At 49.9% G+C, this 16,165-nt stretch overlaps 1 protein-coding gene across 5 annotated transcripts in view; it reads left to right on the top strand.

Moving 5' to 3' along the window:
• MTSS2 (MTSS I-BAR domain containing 2) overlaps positions 1-15,501 on the top strand; it is a 62,279-nt gene extending 46,778 nt beyond the window's left edge. For 2 of the 5 annotated variants that reach the window (XM_035120227.2, XM_035120228.2), the window contains 9 exons: positions 2,574-2,731; positions 4,159-4,266; positions 5,105-5,202; positions 6,138-6,264; positions 7,888-7,962; positions 8,435-8,500; positions 9,797-9,973; positions 11,156-11,321; positions 11,667-15,501. In XM_035120227.2, coding sequence (XP_034976118.2) covers positions 2,574-2,731; positions 4,159-4,266; positions 5,105-5,202; positions 6,138-6,264; positions 7,888-7,962; positions 8,435-8,500; positions 9,797-9,973; positions 11,156-11,321; positions 11,667-12,430 — 1,739 coding nt within the window. In that variant the 3' untranslated portion in view covers positions 12,431-15,501. The remainder of the gene's footprint in view (positions 1-2,573; positions 2,732-4,158; positions 4,267-5,104; positions 5,203-6,137; positions 6,265-7,887; positions 7,963-8,434; positions 8,501-9,796; positions 9,974-11,155; positions 11,322-11,666) is intronic. The other 3 variants (XM_035120229.2, XM_035120231.2, XM_035120230.2) reach the window with 2 other exon arrangements.
• Positions 15,502-16,165: the final 664 nt, after the last annotated feature.

Below are 16,165 nucleotides of genomic sequence, written 5' to 3' on the forward strand. Positions count from 1 at the left end.
TTGATCCTAAGGGCTCTCTTGGTGTCTGTGCTTCTGACGAGCTTTGGAAGTCCATGTGTCTGTGTCTCCCTTTGTGTGCCCTTGAGTATTTGTATGAGTAGCAATACCTACCCACCCACCCCACCCCAGATTGCTCACAGTGCAGCCTTCCAAGCAACTGAGTCACACAGAGTCACCGCTGTGACACTAAGGTCTGAACTTGGAATGAACTTGAACTTCTGCTTTTGAATTACAGTGTTGGAATTGTGAATGGGTTTGTGTGGGAAGGAGAGAGTGATGAATCCAGCACAAACTGGGAAGGAGGAGAGAAAGGCAAGGTGCATCATGGGAGCAGGGCAGCTCTCTCCGTGACTCTAGGAGTGCCAAAGGACCACTGTTATCTGTATCTGGCTAGTGATATACAGATCCACTGCTGGGCCAACTGCTGGGACTCCTCTTGCCAGTGGGCAATTGGAAAAAGCATGTGGGGTGAATTCAAAGAAGCAGTAAAGGATGGATCTAGACACACCTGCCCACCTTTGGAGAGTTGAAGAGCCAGAAGCCAACATGAGCCTCTTGTTGTTTTGGCCCAATTTTACTGCTACACCCAGGAAATGAAAATGCTACATAGCAGGAGAAGACCTCCCACTGCTTAGACCATGACCCCTTCAGACCTGTGTGGGCCAATGGGGCTTTCTTCTCCCTGCAACCCTATGTGAGAAGGACAACCTGCATCTCATGTAACATCTAGTTATTGCTAGCAGTATGGTGGCTCCTCTCCCAGTCTAGAGAGTCAGGCTAGAGAGTAAAGTCTTGGCAAAGGACTTGTGTGAATCATGGAGGTGAAGGGAGTGGTAATAGGAGGAGCAGGAATGGTGGAGCGATTGTGCTTTGCAGAGGTCACGATGGGCCAGAAAGAAGGTAGGAAGGTGACTTCACAGGTTGAGAGTGAGGAGGCTGCTGTTCCAGGTGCCGTAGAACGGCATAGTCGAAGGTGCAAAGGCAGAGTAGGGAGAAGAAGGCAGGGGTAAAGGAGATCTTGCTTCGGGCTAAGAGGTCAAAGAGAGGAATATTTCATAGGAAGTGAAGAGAAGGGGATGGAGAGCTTGCATCCTTGGTGGGAGCCAACACAGGTGCTTAAGGAGAGGAGCGAGATGCTCCTTGGAGTGGAGATGGGGACAGTTGTGACATCCTCCACCCCCTTCATTGCCTCATACCGTATTTCTTCATGAATTGGCAGCAGTTGGGGACTATGGGGTGAAATAAGGCTTGCTTCCATGATGACATCTGTGAAGTCAAATGAAGTCAGTTGAGGGAGTAGGCAGGAGAGGGTGGTACAAAAAAACTGGCGGGGGGCATTTTTGCAAGCAATATTGAAATAGCATGGTGGGCATGTTCAGTTATGCAGAAGATGTTCCTGAAAAACAATAAAGGTTTTGGCTTAGCCCCATTTACAAATGTAGTTATTGTTGATAGATTGAGTTTAAATTACTTGTAAGCTGCTTAATATTTAAACATTCCAAAGCAGTGTACAAAGTATACTGCATTCAGTGCACAACATGCAGCCTAGAAAAGACATGAATACAGTTTGTTGCTTTCCACAGTGACCAGGGATATGACATATCTGGCCAATATCACTGCTTTCAGAATGCAGACATGGACAGAAATGTTGCCACGGCTGATGTGGACCAGGAGCCCAGTGGCTCCTGGAGGGCCAGCCACAGATATTAACACACTTTTATAGACCTTTGCAATATATGCAGTCATGGTGCTACTTGTCTGAAATCATCAATTTTAGCACATGTGAACATCCATAAAAATTAAGCAAGGATGAAACTGAGCTTCCCTCTATCATAACAATAGGGACTGAGGGCATCAGAGCCAACATCATAGTTCATCAGAATGACAAATCCTGGACAAAGACCAGTGTTTACTTATTTTAAAAGTCATTTAACCTGCTCTTCGGGCAAAAAGGCTCCAAAAATAGCTTGTAGATTGAACAAAAAATAGCCCCTCGTAGTGTTTGGCAAACCAACATGGGTGTGTTTCTTCACAACACTCCGAGTATTTTAAACATCTCTAGTACAGGTCAGAGGACTCACAAAATGGTTGCTTTTGCTTCTTGGGAGCTATTCAGTAAGTCTGGATACTGTTGCATTATGCTATAAACAAACTGGTTTAAACAGAAATTAATTTCATGTCTGAACAATAGAACATGAGGAATTGCCGTTTATTGAGGACACGACAGGCTCTTTGACAGAAATCTGTGACACCAGGTTGGAGTCTGCTCCATGCCCAGGTAGTGTTTATTCAGCAGAGACCACCAGTCACTGAAGATATCAGGAGACATCACTCACAACAGTAAAATCTAGGAAGGTTTGCTTGTTTCTAGACTGGCATTTTCCCTACCTAGAGGACCTCTCGGTGCTCCAGTTTAGGTTACCCAGTTTCACCATAGTCAGGAAATATACAGATTTGAATTGCCACATCTGTTCAGGGGCCACCTCCAGAAGTAGGCCAGAACTTTGAGGCTGGACCTGGGGGCTGGTGGGTGAAGAGGAGGTGATGTCTCTGTCTCCATGTCCTTCTTTCAGGTAAAGGGGACCTGCAGCCTCAACTGGACAATGCACTCCAAGATGTCAATGACATGTACCTCCTTTTGGAAGAAACGGAGAAACAGGCTGTCCGCAAGGCACTCATTGAGGAGCGAGGACGGTTCTGCACCTTCATCGCTTATTTGCAACCTGTGGTGGTAGGTGCCCCCCCCCTACCTTACCCAATATTCAGCTGCTCACATTTGTTTCTGTTAGCATACACGCAGAAGACCTGGGCCTCAAGCCCCCCCCCCCAGTAAGCCTCTGCCAGGTGTCTTCTCCCTCCGGTAGCCAACTGTAACACGATCCAGGCTCTCAGAGTCTGGACACGTTATCTGCAGAGTCCATTTCAGTGTTAGCGTGGTGTGGCAGCAGCAGCAGCAACAAAGAAGACTCAGAGAGAAGTCCTTGCATATTTACAAGCGTTTATTCTAAAGCATCTCAGAAGCAAGACCAAACGTGTCTTTCTTCATCAGCAAAGCAAAAGCAAGAGAACTACAATTACAATAGTACAACAAACGGAAGTATACATCATGTGACACATTCAACATCCTCTTCAAAGCCTGTTCCTGTTTAAGGTGGAACAGAATCTACTAAGAAATCCTAACAGTTTCATGGGTTGAGTAAACTGAGAAAACAAGTCCCTGTATTCTAATTTGCAAACAAAATTCTGGCAGCCACCCCTACCCCTCCCATAGTAACATTATACATCCGGGGTATTGGTAGGTACTTAAAATATTTGGTGCACGGGCCCATTGGACTAAAATGTGCTTCAATTTTGTATGTGGTGATTTATGCATATAGATGCAAATTTTGGCAACTTGCAGAGAAAAACAAACTCTGGCTCCTCCTAGACTTACTCTGAGCCATGGGGTGTCAACAGGATTGGATTGCGCCCAACACTGTCCTTCACACACCTGCACTTGCCCCTGTTCATATGGCTAATCTACATCCTGTCTTTATCTATCCATTCCTTTCCAAGGCTTCAGCCCTGTGCATGGGAGCCAGTCCTATTGTGGATTTAGGTGGGCTTGCCAAGTTAAGGTTAAGGAGGCTGTGTGCACCAACAATCAATGAGACTTTGGTTGAGCCCTTCCCTTGAGATGCTGTTGGTTTATTTATTTATTGCATTTATATCTCACCTTTTCCTCCAAGGAGCTCAAGGTCGTGTATGTGGTTCTTGATGACTACATATTAGATCAGCCTTTCTCAACCTGGTGCCTTCTAGTTATTTTGTACTACAGCTCCCATCAGGCCCAGAGGTGTACTGTGCTTGTGGTAGTATCGCCCAGGCTGAACTGCTGAGTTGCCTTTGGCTCTTCATCCAAAAATCCATACTTCAGTCTCCAAGGCTAGGGAACCATATGGCTGGGCCCTGCCCAGGTTAACCCACATAACCTTCATCAGACAGAACCTGCACTCGCAAAGGGTCCATTTGTGATGCAAGTATACTTATAATAGAATTGTAGAATTGGAAGGGACCACAAGGGTCATCTAGTCCAGTCCCCTGCAATGCAGGAATATTGAGTTTTATTTCTCCAGAGCGCGGCAAATGCCTGATTCTCTCCTTTTGTCTCTCTTGCAGAATGGAGAGATCACCATGCTGGGAGAGATCACCCACCTGCAGGGCATCATTGACGACCTGGTGGTCCTGACAGCTGACCCCCACAAATTGCCATCGGCCAGTGAACAGGTGGGAGAGCCAAAAGGATGGAGTGCTGGGGAGGTTTTAGGAAAGGATGTGTAGCTATGTGGGGGTTATTTGGATTTATATTCAAAATCTGTGTGATTCTTCAAGTCAAATTCTCAGAGTGGCTTCCGGTACAAAAGATAAAACATTAACAATTTAAAAGCAACAATAATGAGAACACAGTAGCAGCTTCACCAAATCAGAACAAACCCTAGAAGGCCCTTGATTAAATTCTCAGTTATTTTATTGCAGCACGCGGTTTGGGAAATATGCAACTAGTTCAGCCAAGCTCCAGCTTCCAGAATTTAATTGTGACAGGTGCCCAGATAGCCCAGCATGAAACTTCTAGCAGTGGCAGAGTCTCTAACTGAAACCGGGGAGGAGGTAATCCGAAAGGAAGGAATTGGAAAATACTTCCTGGGTTCAAAATGCCTATATATAACGGGAACTAATTATTCCTTCACACCCACAGTGATGGATACAGGAGCTTAGCCAAACCTAGTAGTGACTTATGGTCATTATGTGCAAGCATACCGGGTATGTCTTTTGAGAATTAAACAAAGAAAAGAAGTGCAGGCTTAGAAGGTGGAATTGAAGGGGTTAGATGGACCAGTGGTCTCGAGGCAGCTAAAGATGGTTTTAATGGGGCATTGTCAGAATGTGTTTCTCCCTGTGTGGGATTGTTGAGTGGCCACTAGTGACATGTCCTCCTTTTCTGAGAAAGCAGAGTAACCCCCTGAACTCTGCTCTAATTGGGATGACATATGAGACACAATTGGAAGAACGTTTTGCACCCTGAGAAGTGTCACGGAGCTACCTTTTAATGCCAAATATTTTGCAGGTGATCAAAGATTTGAAGGGCTCTGATTATAGCTGGTCTTACCAGACCCCGCCATCCTCTCCCAGCAGCTCTGGGTCCCGCAAATCCAGCATGTGCAGGTAGGTGTGTTTGGCGCAGCTGGAGGAATCTCCCAGCTCAAAGGACAGCATAGCATGACCTGCCTTTCTCTAAGTGGGCCTGTCACCATTTGTATGATCTCAAGGAGGTAGTGAGTGAGGTGCTTTAATTCTTGAGTGACTCTTTTCCACTCCTTTCTTTTTTTAATAGCGCTTTTTGTGGGGTTTTTTTTTAAAATCTCAAGTTCAAATAACTAATAAGAACCTCTTCCCATCCCTGTGGGAAGAGAAACTAGCAAATCAAAGCTCTGTTGATCAACAGTCCCCTAGTTTGGATCAACAGGAAGCAATGGAGTCAGTCACCTGAACTTGCAAAGGAGACATGTTTGAAAGCACAGGAGCCCTGAGGTGCTTTAAGCACATGTTGTCTGCTCCTCATGCTGCGACTGTGTCTCGGGCTCCCTCAGGAAACTCTGGCATGCCATGTGGAATAAGAAGTGGGGGAACATGGCACTTCCAGAGCAGTGGGCCTGGTGTAGAAACACCCTGGGATTGTGTGTGTGTGTGTGTGTGTGTGTGAGATCACTGTCAGGCCTTCAGCACCACTGCAGTCTCTTAGCTGGGAGAGAATAAGTGTGTCACTTTCCCCCATATGCACCTTTCCTGTCTGTAATATCACTTAATTCCTCACAGTTTGTGTGGACTGGGTTTTGGTTTTGGTTTTAAATAAATGAAAACAAAACACTCTCTTCCTTCCTTTGCACCCCCTGCTATTCTCACTCCCACCCCATCAATGCGCTTTGATGATGCGCTTGGTCTCTCCTGCGCTCCTCGTCCTGCCCCCCCTCCTGCCCGCCATGCCGTCTCATCCTGCTACCCTTTAGCGGCGCAAGCAGTGCTCAGGGTGCCTCCCCCCCCCCCCCGTGGCTCACGGGTTCTCAAACATACTCACCAACTTACATATGTCGCTACCGCAGCCTGGCACAGCCCGTCAATGCCAACACGCGCCTGTCCAGCGTCTCATCGCATGACTCTGGCTTCATCTCCCAGGACGCCATGTTCTCCAAACCACCTTCGCCAATGCCCTCGGACCTCACCAGTCAGGTAAGCTTAGCGGGGCAGCCGCCAAAGGCCACAGAACGAAAAGGGGAAGCCCCGGGCAAACATGGCAGCTGTCAACACTCTTCTTGCTGTTACTCTGCTGCAGGCAGGCCCAATCCGGTTGTGCTGTCCAGGGGTGCTGGCGGCCATAGGACAGGTGACAGACCCCTTGAATGATCTGCTATCCCCTCCAGTTTAATTAGATTCCTCTGCCCTCAGGCCTTCCTTTTTATAAACCAGGCTGGTTGACTATTTAGGTGGTGTAGGTTCTCAGCACTACATGGGCTTTGCAGGGGGTGGGTGTGCCAGTCCCCATTTTGGCTGGCTCCAGGTGAGCCTCCTTTTTGCCTGGGAAGGGAGTAGGCCCTGAAATCTGTGTGAGGAAAAGAAGCCTGCTTCTCTCCTTGGCCACCCTGTGGTTGCTGAGCCCCAGGAACTGACAGCCTCAGCTCTCCAGGGGTGATGAACTCCTACAAAGGTGTCAAGGCTTCAGATTTGGGGGACCTGCAGCTCTGAGCCTCCCTTGATGGGCAAAAAGATCTCTCTCATCCCTCCAGCTGAATAGCCAGGTGCACATAATGGCTTACTTCTCTGTGACTGGGGAAGGGGCTTAGTTGTGCAGGGAATGTAACAAGACCCTTATCCACTCAAGTAGCTTTTGCCAGCCTGCCGCCTATTAAGATGCCTGCCCCAGTGTGGCCGTTACAGTGTGAATCTGGAAGGCTCTCTGCGAAGGCGGCACTAAAGCATGGGTTTCTGAATCCCACAGTCATAGCGGGTTACAGCCACTCAAAGGTTCTCACGTCCCCATTTCTTTTAAGTGTAAAGAGCCAGCAGCTCTTTCTCTTGGGGCACCCGCAACAGATGGTTCAAGACTTGGCAGAGCGAAGGTTTATCAAGCCGCCCCAAGCTAAGGGCGGCTCCAAGAAAAGCAAGTTAAGATATTTATGGATAATGGTTGTTGTTTTTTTGGTAAAGTGTCTCATGGAGGTGCAAGCAGAATGGCCGGCCTGCAGGCAGGAAGAGGGCAGCTGCCGAGTGTGCACCTGTGAGGAAGGTGCAGGAAGTTTGGGACGTCCCTCTGGCCTCCTGTGTGCCTTGTTTCCACACCCTGGGCGAGAGGAGGCTTTTCCCTCCTGCCTCTCTGCTTCCTGCAGCTGGCCCTTCCCTCTTGCCCTTGCGGAGGGAGGAGGCCTTCCTTCTTCCCAGCTCCTTCCTCATCGCTTCCCCTGCTGAAAAGTTATAGCAGAGGGCCTGGAAGAGCTGTGCAAAATCCATGTGAGGCCCCTCATGGGCTTCCTGTGAGTGTGTGGCTCCTCCGGTGCTTGCACTGCCTGCTGTGATCTAACACCTGGCTCTTGAGTGTCAAGGCTGGCTGCCCTGCGCTTACACAAGCTGCCTCCTCGGGTCTCTCTCTCTCTCTCTCTCTCTCTCTCTCTCTCTCTCTCTCTCTCTCTCTCTCTCTCTCTCTCTCTCTCTCTCTCTCTCTCTCTCTCTCTCTCTCTCTCTCTCTCTCTCTCTCTCTCCTGCTTTCCCTCCACCAGCTGCTTAACCAGGTCTCTTCTCTCCCTTCTCTCCCATATGTCTGTTTTGCTCCTGCTGACCTTTGGACTTTGGGCATGGCAGAAGTCCTCCAGCTCCGCATCGTCCGAGGCCTCAGAAACCTGCCAGTCTGTTAGCGAATGCAACTCCCCAACCTCGGTCAGTTCTAGCTCTGCCCCCGGGGCATGGTCAGGCGGCCGGAAGGTGACTCGCAAATCGGCAACATCCTTCCCACCCACCCACCCATCACCCACCCAGGATCCTGGGATACGCACCCCACCTAGTGGCTGATGCACTGCAGGGCTTTAGCATGTCACAAACCTTTTGGGAAATGGACATCACCACCTCATGCTCCTCTGGTTGCCGCCTCCCTCTCCTCCTCTTCTTCCTCCACCATTTCTGCTCCCGGTCCCACCTTGTTGGCTGGCTTTTGGCTCTTGGCTTTTTGATGGTTGTCATTTTTTTTTTGCCCTGGCTTGATGATTCCAGTGTGATTCTGGCTTCCTCTGCAGCTCTGCCCAGCCGGTTGCCACGGGCTGCCCCCTTCCCACCCCCTGCAGGTTGGCTGGGTGTGCAGCGGTCATGCGTGGGCTCTGGGTTCTCTTCACCGTGGTTTCTTACTGTGTTTCAGTGGAAACCCCTGAATGTAGCTCATGTGGCCAGGACTGAAGGAAGCTCCAGAAGAAGCCTTAGCCTGGTGTGTATATTGTGGTGTGTCCGTTTCTGAGACCTTTACCAGGGGAGTCAGCTGCTCCAGAGCTGGAACAGGAGCCTTCTGTGGCTCTGTTGGCTCTGGACCCATGTAGCTCCAAGCCTTATCTTCCAGCAGCAGCCTATGGATTCCCCTCTGGAAAGCAATGGAGGTGATGCTGCAGAGGTCACTCAGGAGCAAGAGCCTCTGTTCTGCACGTTCTGTTTTGGGGTTTTTTATGCATCATTTAATATGCTCAATAGTTGATCCCAGCCAAGCTCCCACCCCAGCATTTCTGGTGCAGCTAGCAAAGGCTCCCATCAGCATGAAGCCCCAGGGATAAGTGGCCCCAGATCAAACCCATCAGGTCATCTGAAGCAGCCGTTCTTTCCCCTTGCACACTGGCATTGTGAGCACATCAAAGTGCTCTGGAAACAGGAAGTGCTCCTTCCTGCTTCCTGAACACAGGAAGACTGCATCAGGACAGCTTTGGGATGGCAGAATATGAACTATTTCCCCTCAGCTGACTTGCCTGCCCCCCCCCCCAAGTCTCTGCAATATCCCTGTGCTGCCATCTCCCTGTGTTGGGGCGGGAACTGCTTCCCATACACAAACACCACGTAGGGCTTGGTGTGAGCGAAGTGGTGTTGCGGGGGGGGGGGGGAAGAGGCTGAGAACAGTCCTGGCCCAGAAGTCCTCCTTCCATTCTCAGATCAGCCATGAGCTCACTGAGTGCATTTAGACAGCAGTCTGCCTTTCAGGACCATTGTATGGATCGCGCAGAACTGAATGTGCTGTGTTTTGAACTCTCAGTATTTATATAGCACTTTCCGTAAGAGGGAAGATGTATTCACCTGACTTTTTCCAGAAAATGTGTTTGAGGAGAGCGAGAGAATTGGGATTCCAGTGGGGTGGGGGACACATATTGTTGGAGGTACAATCTACCATGGCTGCTTCAAGGTCTTGGGGAAGCAGCCCACACTTTTAAAAGGAAGCAGGCACCCTTCTGGCCTGGTGCCTCCACCTTTCCTGTCTTTGTTGAAACCCTTTTTAAGCCAAGAGGGGATTTCTCCGTCACCAGCCCAACAGAGCAAAATGGTGGCAGAGCCATTTTGTGATTGCCACAACCCCTGCTCTTTGCCCTGGGGTGGCCCTTTTGCCAATTCCTCTCTCCCCACCCCCTTGCCCAATCCCTCTCCATCCATTTCTGTCCTATTCCATACTCACCTGACTTTGCACTGCTGTGCCCGATGTTGGGGCCCCAGCTGTGCCGTACTACCCCTCTCCTCTTGGATTTTGCAGGATTGGTCCAAGGCTGGCCTCTATGAACAGCCGGTGGTAAGCACACTGCAGCGAAGGAAGGACCGCGTAGAGCATCTCCGTGAAGCTGAGCTGGGCTCCACCAGCCTGGTATACCAAGGAATCAGCTTGGAGGAAGGCTCCAGGCCCCGCATGTCCCCGGCCTCCATTGCTGCCAAGGTATAGTGTCAAAATGGGAGTGTCATAATGTCCCAAACCTTAGCTAGGAGAGAGGCAACTCCCTGGAGGAGAAGACCCGGGCCTCCTCTGCATGTCTTGTTTCAGGAGGAGATTTATCCAGGTAGCAACTGGCATCCTTGAGCTGAGGAAGTTCTCTCAGAGAAGTGTTTTGCAGTTGATGGGTTTTGCTCATATGAATTGTGAAAAATTGCCACCCCCAGCATGCCATCACATGCCAGCAGCTTCCTGTGTAGCCCTTTGCCCTGATGGGGCTGTGGAGCCCTGGAGGAATTGATTGATGCATGTCTGTTGCTTATACAGTGGAACCTCGGTTTATGAACACCTTGGTTTACGAATTTCCGGTTTACGAATGCCGCGGACCCATCTGGAACGGATTAATTCACTTTCCATTACTTTCAATGGGAAAGTTCACTTCAGTTTATGAACGCTTCAGTTCAAGTACTCCGTGGACCCGTCTGGAACAGATTAATCCACTTTCCATTACTTTCAATGGGAAAGTTCGCTTCAGTTTATGAACGCTTCAGTTTATGAACAGACTTCCGGAACCAATTGTGTTCATAAACCGAGGTACCACTGTACTTCATATGTTTGGTCAGGGACCAGCTTGAGTGAGCCTGGCAGACGTGATGCCTCCTCTCACCAGTTGCTGTATGTGAGTCACTGGGGAATAGCCAGAGCTGGCCTCTGCCCTTAGGTGCCACTTTCCTCATCCCACTTCCACCTTGCCTCTGCCCCACAAAGCCCCCTCACTTCAGCCGCGTGCGCCCCCCAGTCCACACAAAAGAAATTGGAATTCTTTGCATGTCCTGTCTTGAGCAGAGCTACAAATGATGAGGGGCTCATGGGGTGCATGTGGAATTGGGGCAGGCGTGTTAGCCTGGGAGAGATCCAGGCTAACCACCCTCATGGCACCAGCTGCTTGCCCGCTGCAGGTGTTGTGTTCATGGCCAACATAGTTTTGGGGAATGAGATAACTTGATCATTCTCCTATCTCCCCATCTCCACTTGCTTTCCATTAATGTTTTCTGACCTTTGGGTGTAGTTGACCTGGCCCCAGGCACACACATGGTGTCCTCTCCTACAGTTCAGGGCGCCATTTGCTTGAGACCAGCTCATCACACCTCTCATTCCCCACCCCACCCCATTTTGTTTCTCCATCAGCATGGGGAGGAGGTGTCCCCAGCCGCAAGTGACCTGGCCATGGTGCTGACCCGAGGCCTGAGTCTTGAGCACCAGAAGAGTAGCCGGGACTCCCTGCAGTACTCCAGCGGCTACAGCACACAAACCACCACTCCTTCCTGCTCTGAGGACACCATCCCCTCGCAAGGTATCTCTGCCAATGGGCTTCTTGGCAGCCAGGGAAGGGGTGTGTGTGGCATTTTACTTAATGTGGTTGCCCAGTTTAATGATAAATATTTTTAGGGTGGCATACATTGTTGTTATTATATTTTTCTATAACTTGCCTCCCCCTCCCCCCGATGGGATTCAAAGCAGCTTACAACTAAAATAGACACAGGTTATATATATCAATGAAACATTAACGGAATCAAAATATATATGTATGAAAGGTCTCTTACAGTGGAGAGTGTTGTGCAGCAGTGGCTGCTTGGCTGTGCTGCACCTGCCAACTGAGAATGCTGACACCCACCCTGTCCATCTGTCGCCTCCACAGGCTCAGATTACGACTGCTATTCCGTGAACGGCGACATGGAAGGGGAGAGCCAGACCGAATTTGACAAATCCTCAACTATCCCTCGAAACAGCAACATTGCCCAGAATTACCGGCGCATGATCCAGACCAAGCGGCCTGCTTCTACCGCTGGCCTGCCCACCGGCACTGCCCTGCCCACTGGCACCACGCCAGGGGTGGCCACCATCCGCCGCACACCTTCCACCAAGCCCACGGTGCGCCGAACCCTCTCCAACGCTGGCCCCATTCCCATCAGACCCCCCATCGTCCCTGTCAAGACGCCGACAGTGCCTGACTCTCCTGGGTACACCGGCCCCACCCGGGTGGGCAGCGAGGAATGTGTGTTCTACACTGATGATGCCTCACCAAGCGCCATGGACTTTGCCAAAGCCTCGCCCAAGAGGCTAAGCCTGCCAAACACCGCCTGGGGCAGCAACGTGATGGAGATCTCTGTGTACGCCGGGAAGCACCTCTCCACCGAGGAGGAGGAGCAGCAGCTGGCAGCCAACCGGCATAGCCTGGTGGAGAAGATTGGGGAGCTGGTGGCCAGTGCCCATGCCCTTGGCGAGGGCCAGTTTCCCTTCCCCACGGGGGTCTCTGCCCTTGGTCCCGGGGAAGAGACACCCACTCCTCCCCCGGCGGCCTCCAGCGACCCTCCGGCAGAAGACATGCTGGTGGCCATCCGGCGTGGGGTGCGCCTTCGCAGGACCATCACCAATGACAGGTCAGCACCCCGGTTTTTGTGATGGACTCTTCCCCAGCGCCTGCTCAGTGCCCACCCTGCGGCTGGAGAGCAACCAGTCAGGACTAAACCAGGGGAAATGGAAGAGAAGTAAATGAACCACAAAAGGCAAAGCCACTTTATGGAGATCGTGTCAGTCTAGAAAGGAGACTAATCTATACGCCTTTGTTAACAAACCTGCACGGGCACAGCCTGGCACTGAACTGGTTTTGGAGCCTCTTTTATACACATTGTTTTTCCATCTGCTGCCCTGTCCAGGTATCCTTTCCCTTCCTGCACCTTCCTTCATCCTGTCCTGCAGAGACCGGTTGCTGCTGCTGCCACAAGGAGGAAGGCTATTCCCTTGCTCCACAATTATCGGGGAGGAGTGAAAACCTGAACTGGATCTAGCAGCTACAGTGTTCTTAGTATAAACTACACACACTTGCATATGACAAAGAAATGGAGGCTGCTGTTCCTAGAGAGCACCCACCTCTTCCGGACAAAAAAATGCAGTTAGTCCTGTGCTGAATCCTTCCTTCACAGCTGTCTGTCTGTCTGTCTCTCTTTCCAGTTATTTTCTGTTTGCCATCTGTTTGTATCAGCTACTTCAAGAAAGACTTTACAAGCAGCAGTTAACACCCCATGAACAATCCCGGAAGCCTGTCTTGTGTTCCCAGGTGGATCCCAAATGCGCAGCTGGAGGAGGGGGTGCAAGGGGCAGGGAGTGGACAACCTACAGGCTTGTCACCAGGCAGGAGGGCCCAATCCCCCCCCCCAAACAAGAGGCTGAGTCGCAGCCACAGACTTACCGGCCTCCGTGGCTCTACTGGGAGCAGAGTGGGCAGGTTGGTTATATTCGGGAAGAGGATTGTGCTCTCGTCCCAAGTGGGCTAGGAGCTCTGCAATCTGAGAGGCCGAGGGTTGGGCTGCTGTTGACCTGCCCTCAGTGCCACTTCAGGACTGGGCTTGAACCTTTTGGTAAGAGCAGTGGCTATGGTTCTCCCTTGAAGGTGGGTTGGAGGGAGCAGAATTGGCAGTGATGGAAAGGTGAAGGTGGACAGCTGTTGCTCTGGAATAGCTGTAGCTAAGTGGATATGGGCTAAAAGAAGGCTTTTTGTCGATGGTAGTGGAGGACTCTGGTAACCTTAGAGGGTTTTGAAAGCAGGGTGTGTGCAAAGACCAAGGGTGTCTGCTCTTGAATTCTCCTACAACCATCTGGCAAGGCCAAAGGTTGTCAAACTGATGCTCACAAGTTCTGGTGTCACTGGAAAGGCTGTAGCGGAGTGGTAGAGCACCTGCTTGGCATGCAGAAGGTCCCAGGTCCAACTGTTGGCATCTCCAAATAAGAATAGAAAAATCTTTGTTGTGGGAGGCTTCTGCCAAGCAGTGTTAGGCAAGGCTGAGTTAGGTGGAGTGCTGGGTCTTGGCCAGGTATGGGCATGGTTATGACTAAATCTGAGAGTGTGTGGCAGGGCACCTCTTCTAACAGCATCAAAAGGGGCCCCATTTTGTCAATATTGGGTGGATACTTTGAAAGGGGTAAAAAGTATATGCAGAGAAGGAAATAGCTGAACCAACCCTCTTGGTTCGTTCATTTACCTTTGGCGATGTTGCTACTACTTAGCCAGGTCTGATATACGGTTAACCACATCCCATTCATGGTACGACTCCCCAATTCACCCTGACCTGCTCATGAAATTAGAGCCCATTGCTGTTAAAAAAAGTGCCCCAGCAGAAAGTGAGGAAAGAATTGCCACAAGCAGGCTTTAAAATGGGGGCAGAGGGGATTTACAGAAACAGACCAGCTCCCTTCTTCTGGTTTTGGCCTCTAGATCTATAAACAGATGAATATTCAGCACAGCTGTTTCCTCTGTGCTTGGAGCTGAAGGAGCATGAGTTGAATGCACAGCATCATCACTCAGCTTCCCCCATTTTGGATTGCAGCTCCAGCTTGGGCCATGCAGCTGCTGTAAGAATATCCACATTTCTCACTGTTTCAGGCCAGGAATGGAGAACCTTTCACCTTCCAATGTTATTAAGACTCCCATCGATGCTGACCATGGGCTAGGCCAACTTCTGGGCCTGATGGGAGTTAAGAGTTCAGCAGGGCTGGAGTTTAGAGCAAGCAAGCCAGGTAGTCAGAAGGAACATACATACAAATTGTGCCTATCACCTTTTTACGCTGTTTGCTTACTTCCACCTGCCCCCCAAATTTGGAACGTACCTGCCTATTCTGCCCTGCAGAAACAACTTGTTAAGGGTTTGGATAAATTCATAGTTTATTTATATTAGTTATGTAATGCAACTGTTTAACAACTGCTTATACCCAGATCTGGAGAGTGCAAGAGACTTGGCTCTACCTTGTGCTCAGCCTGATATTGTCCCAGAAAGTCTAGAAATCGACTGTTGGCGAATGGAAAGTGATGTTGGGAAAGGGGACAGTCTTGAAAGAAAGAGAAAGTGATGGGGAAAGTCGGTGGCTGGGAATTAAGGTCTAAGGTGAGAGGGAAAGAGGGAGAGGCCTTTCCCTGTGCTTGACTAGGAATCAGAGAATTGTAGAGTTGGAAGGGACCATGAGGGTCATCTAGTCCAACCCTTTGCAATGCATAATTTTTTTGTCCAACATGGGGCCTGGGTTATGAGTCTCATGCTTTACAGATCAAGCTTCCTTGACAAATGAGGGTCCCTTAAACGGCCCCTGCTGCATAACCTCCACCTTTTGTGTTTGTTGGGCTCAAGAATGAGCATGTCTTGCTTTTCTCTCCTGGGATTGTTGAGTATCCAAGGATCACTGAACAGCACAGATGTAGCACATACGGGGTAGCTAAAGTAGGGGAGGCAGAGCTCATGCTAGACATTAGGGGCTTCCTTTGTCTTTGGACTGGCCAGGCATTCGAGTGCAGAGCTTACCCATGCAAAGAAAAAAAATGAAAGATGGGCTTGTGACAGTTATTCCAAGAGAAATGCCACCAAGTTTCTCATAGCAGCAGCACGGTGGACAGCAACCCTTTCTAAAGTAGAGAGAGAGCACAGTTCTGCATAGTGTAGAGTGTTGTGTGGTGAAGCACGAGCAAAGCACAGCGGTGGTGAATACACGAGGTGGCCAAACCAGCCAACTCAAGGCCCCTTGCAAGGGCTGGGGAGCCTAGAAACCTCTGAGAAAGCACAACTGTGCCTGCTCCCTCTTGCTGGATCCCTCCCGTCTCCCCATCCTTAGCCGCTGCAAGGCATAGCAGGGCCTGGTGTTGTCGTTGTTGTACATAGAGCCACAGCAATCCCCTCCACCCCTCCCCACAGCCCAGACGTCTTATGTGCGCTTGCGTGGGTGTCACGTTGTAGCCTCCTTAACTCTTATACTGTCGTAGTAATAACAGTTTAGTTTCTAACCAACCAACCTTCCTGTGGGTGCCCCCCTCCTCCCTGTCATGGCCAGAAATGACAACAGTGACAATGCGTGAGAAATGTTTGCATTTTGCTTTTTATTTTTCATTTTTTTTGTACAGAGAAAAAAAAAACCTTTAAAATGTCTCTCTCAACTGATGTTAACTATTCTGGTGCTGTTAACTTGTTCTTTTTTTCTAATTTATTTCCCCTACCCACCCCGCCCCCCACCCCTGCTAGCAGCCCTGGCCTTACCCAACCGCCCTCTTTCATTCTTAAAGTTAATTATCCTCTCCCTTCTTCCTTCATTTAAAATAGTCACTGCTACAAGTAACGAATGCACTGTGAAGATTCCAGTATTAATAAAAGTTGTACT

Source organism: Zootoca vivipara, chromosome 6, assembly GCF_963506605.1.
Source record: "Zootoca vivipara chromosome 6, rZooViv1.1, whole genome shotgun sequence".
Classification (NCBI taxonomy): Eukaryota; Metazoa; Chordata; class Lepidosauria; order Squamata; family Lacertidae; genus Zootoca; species Zootoca vivipara.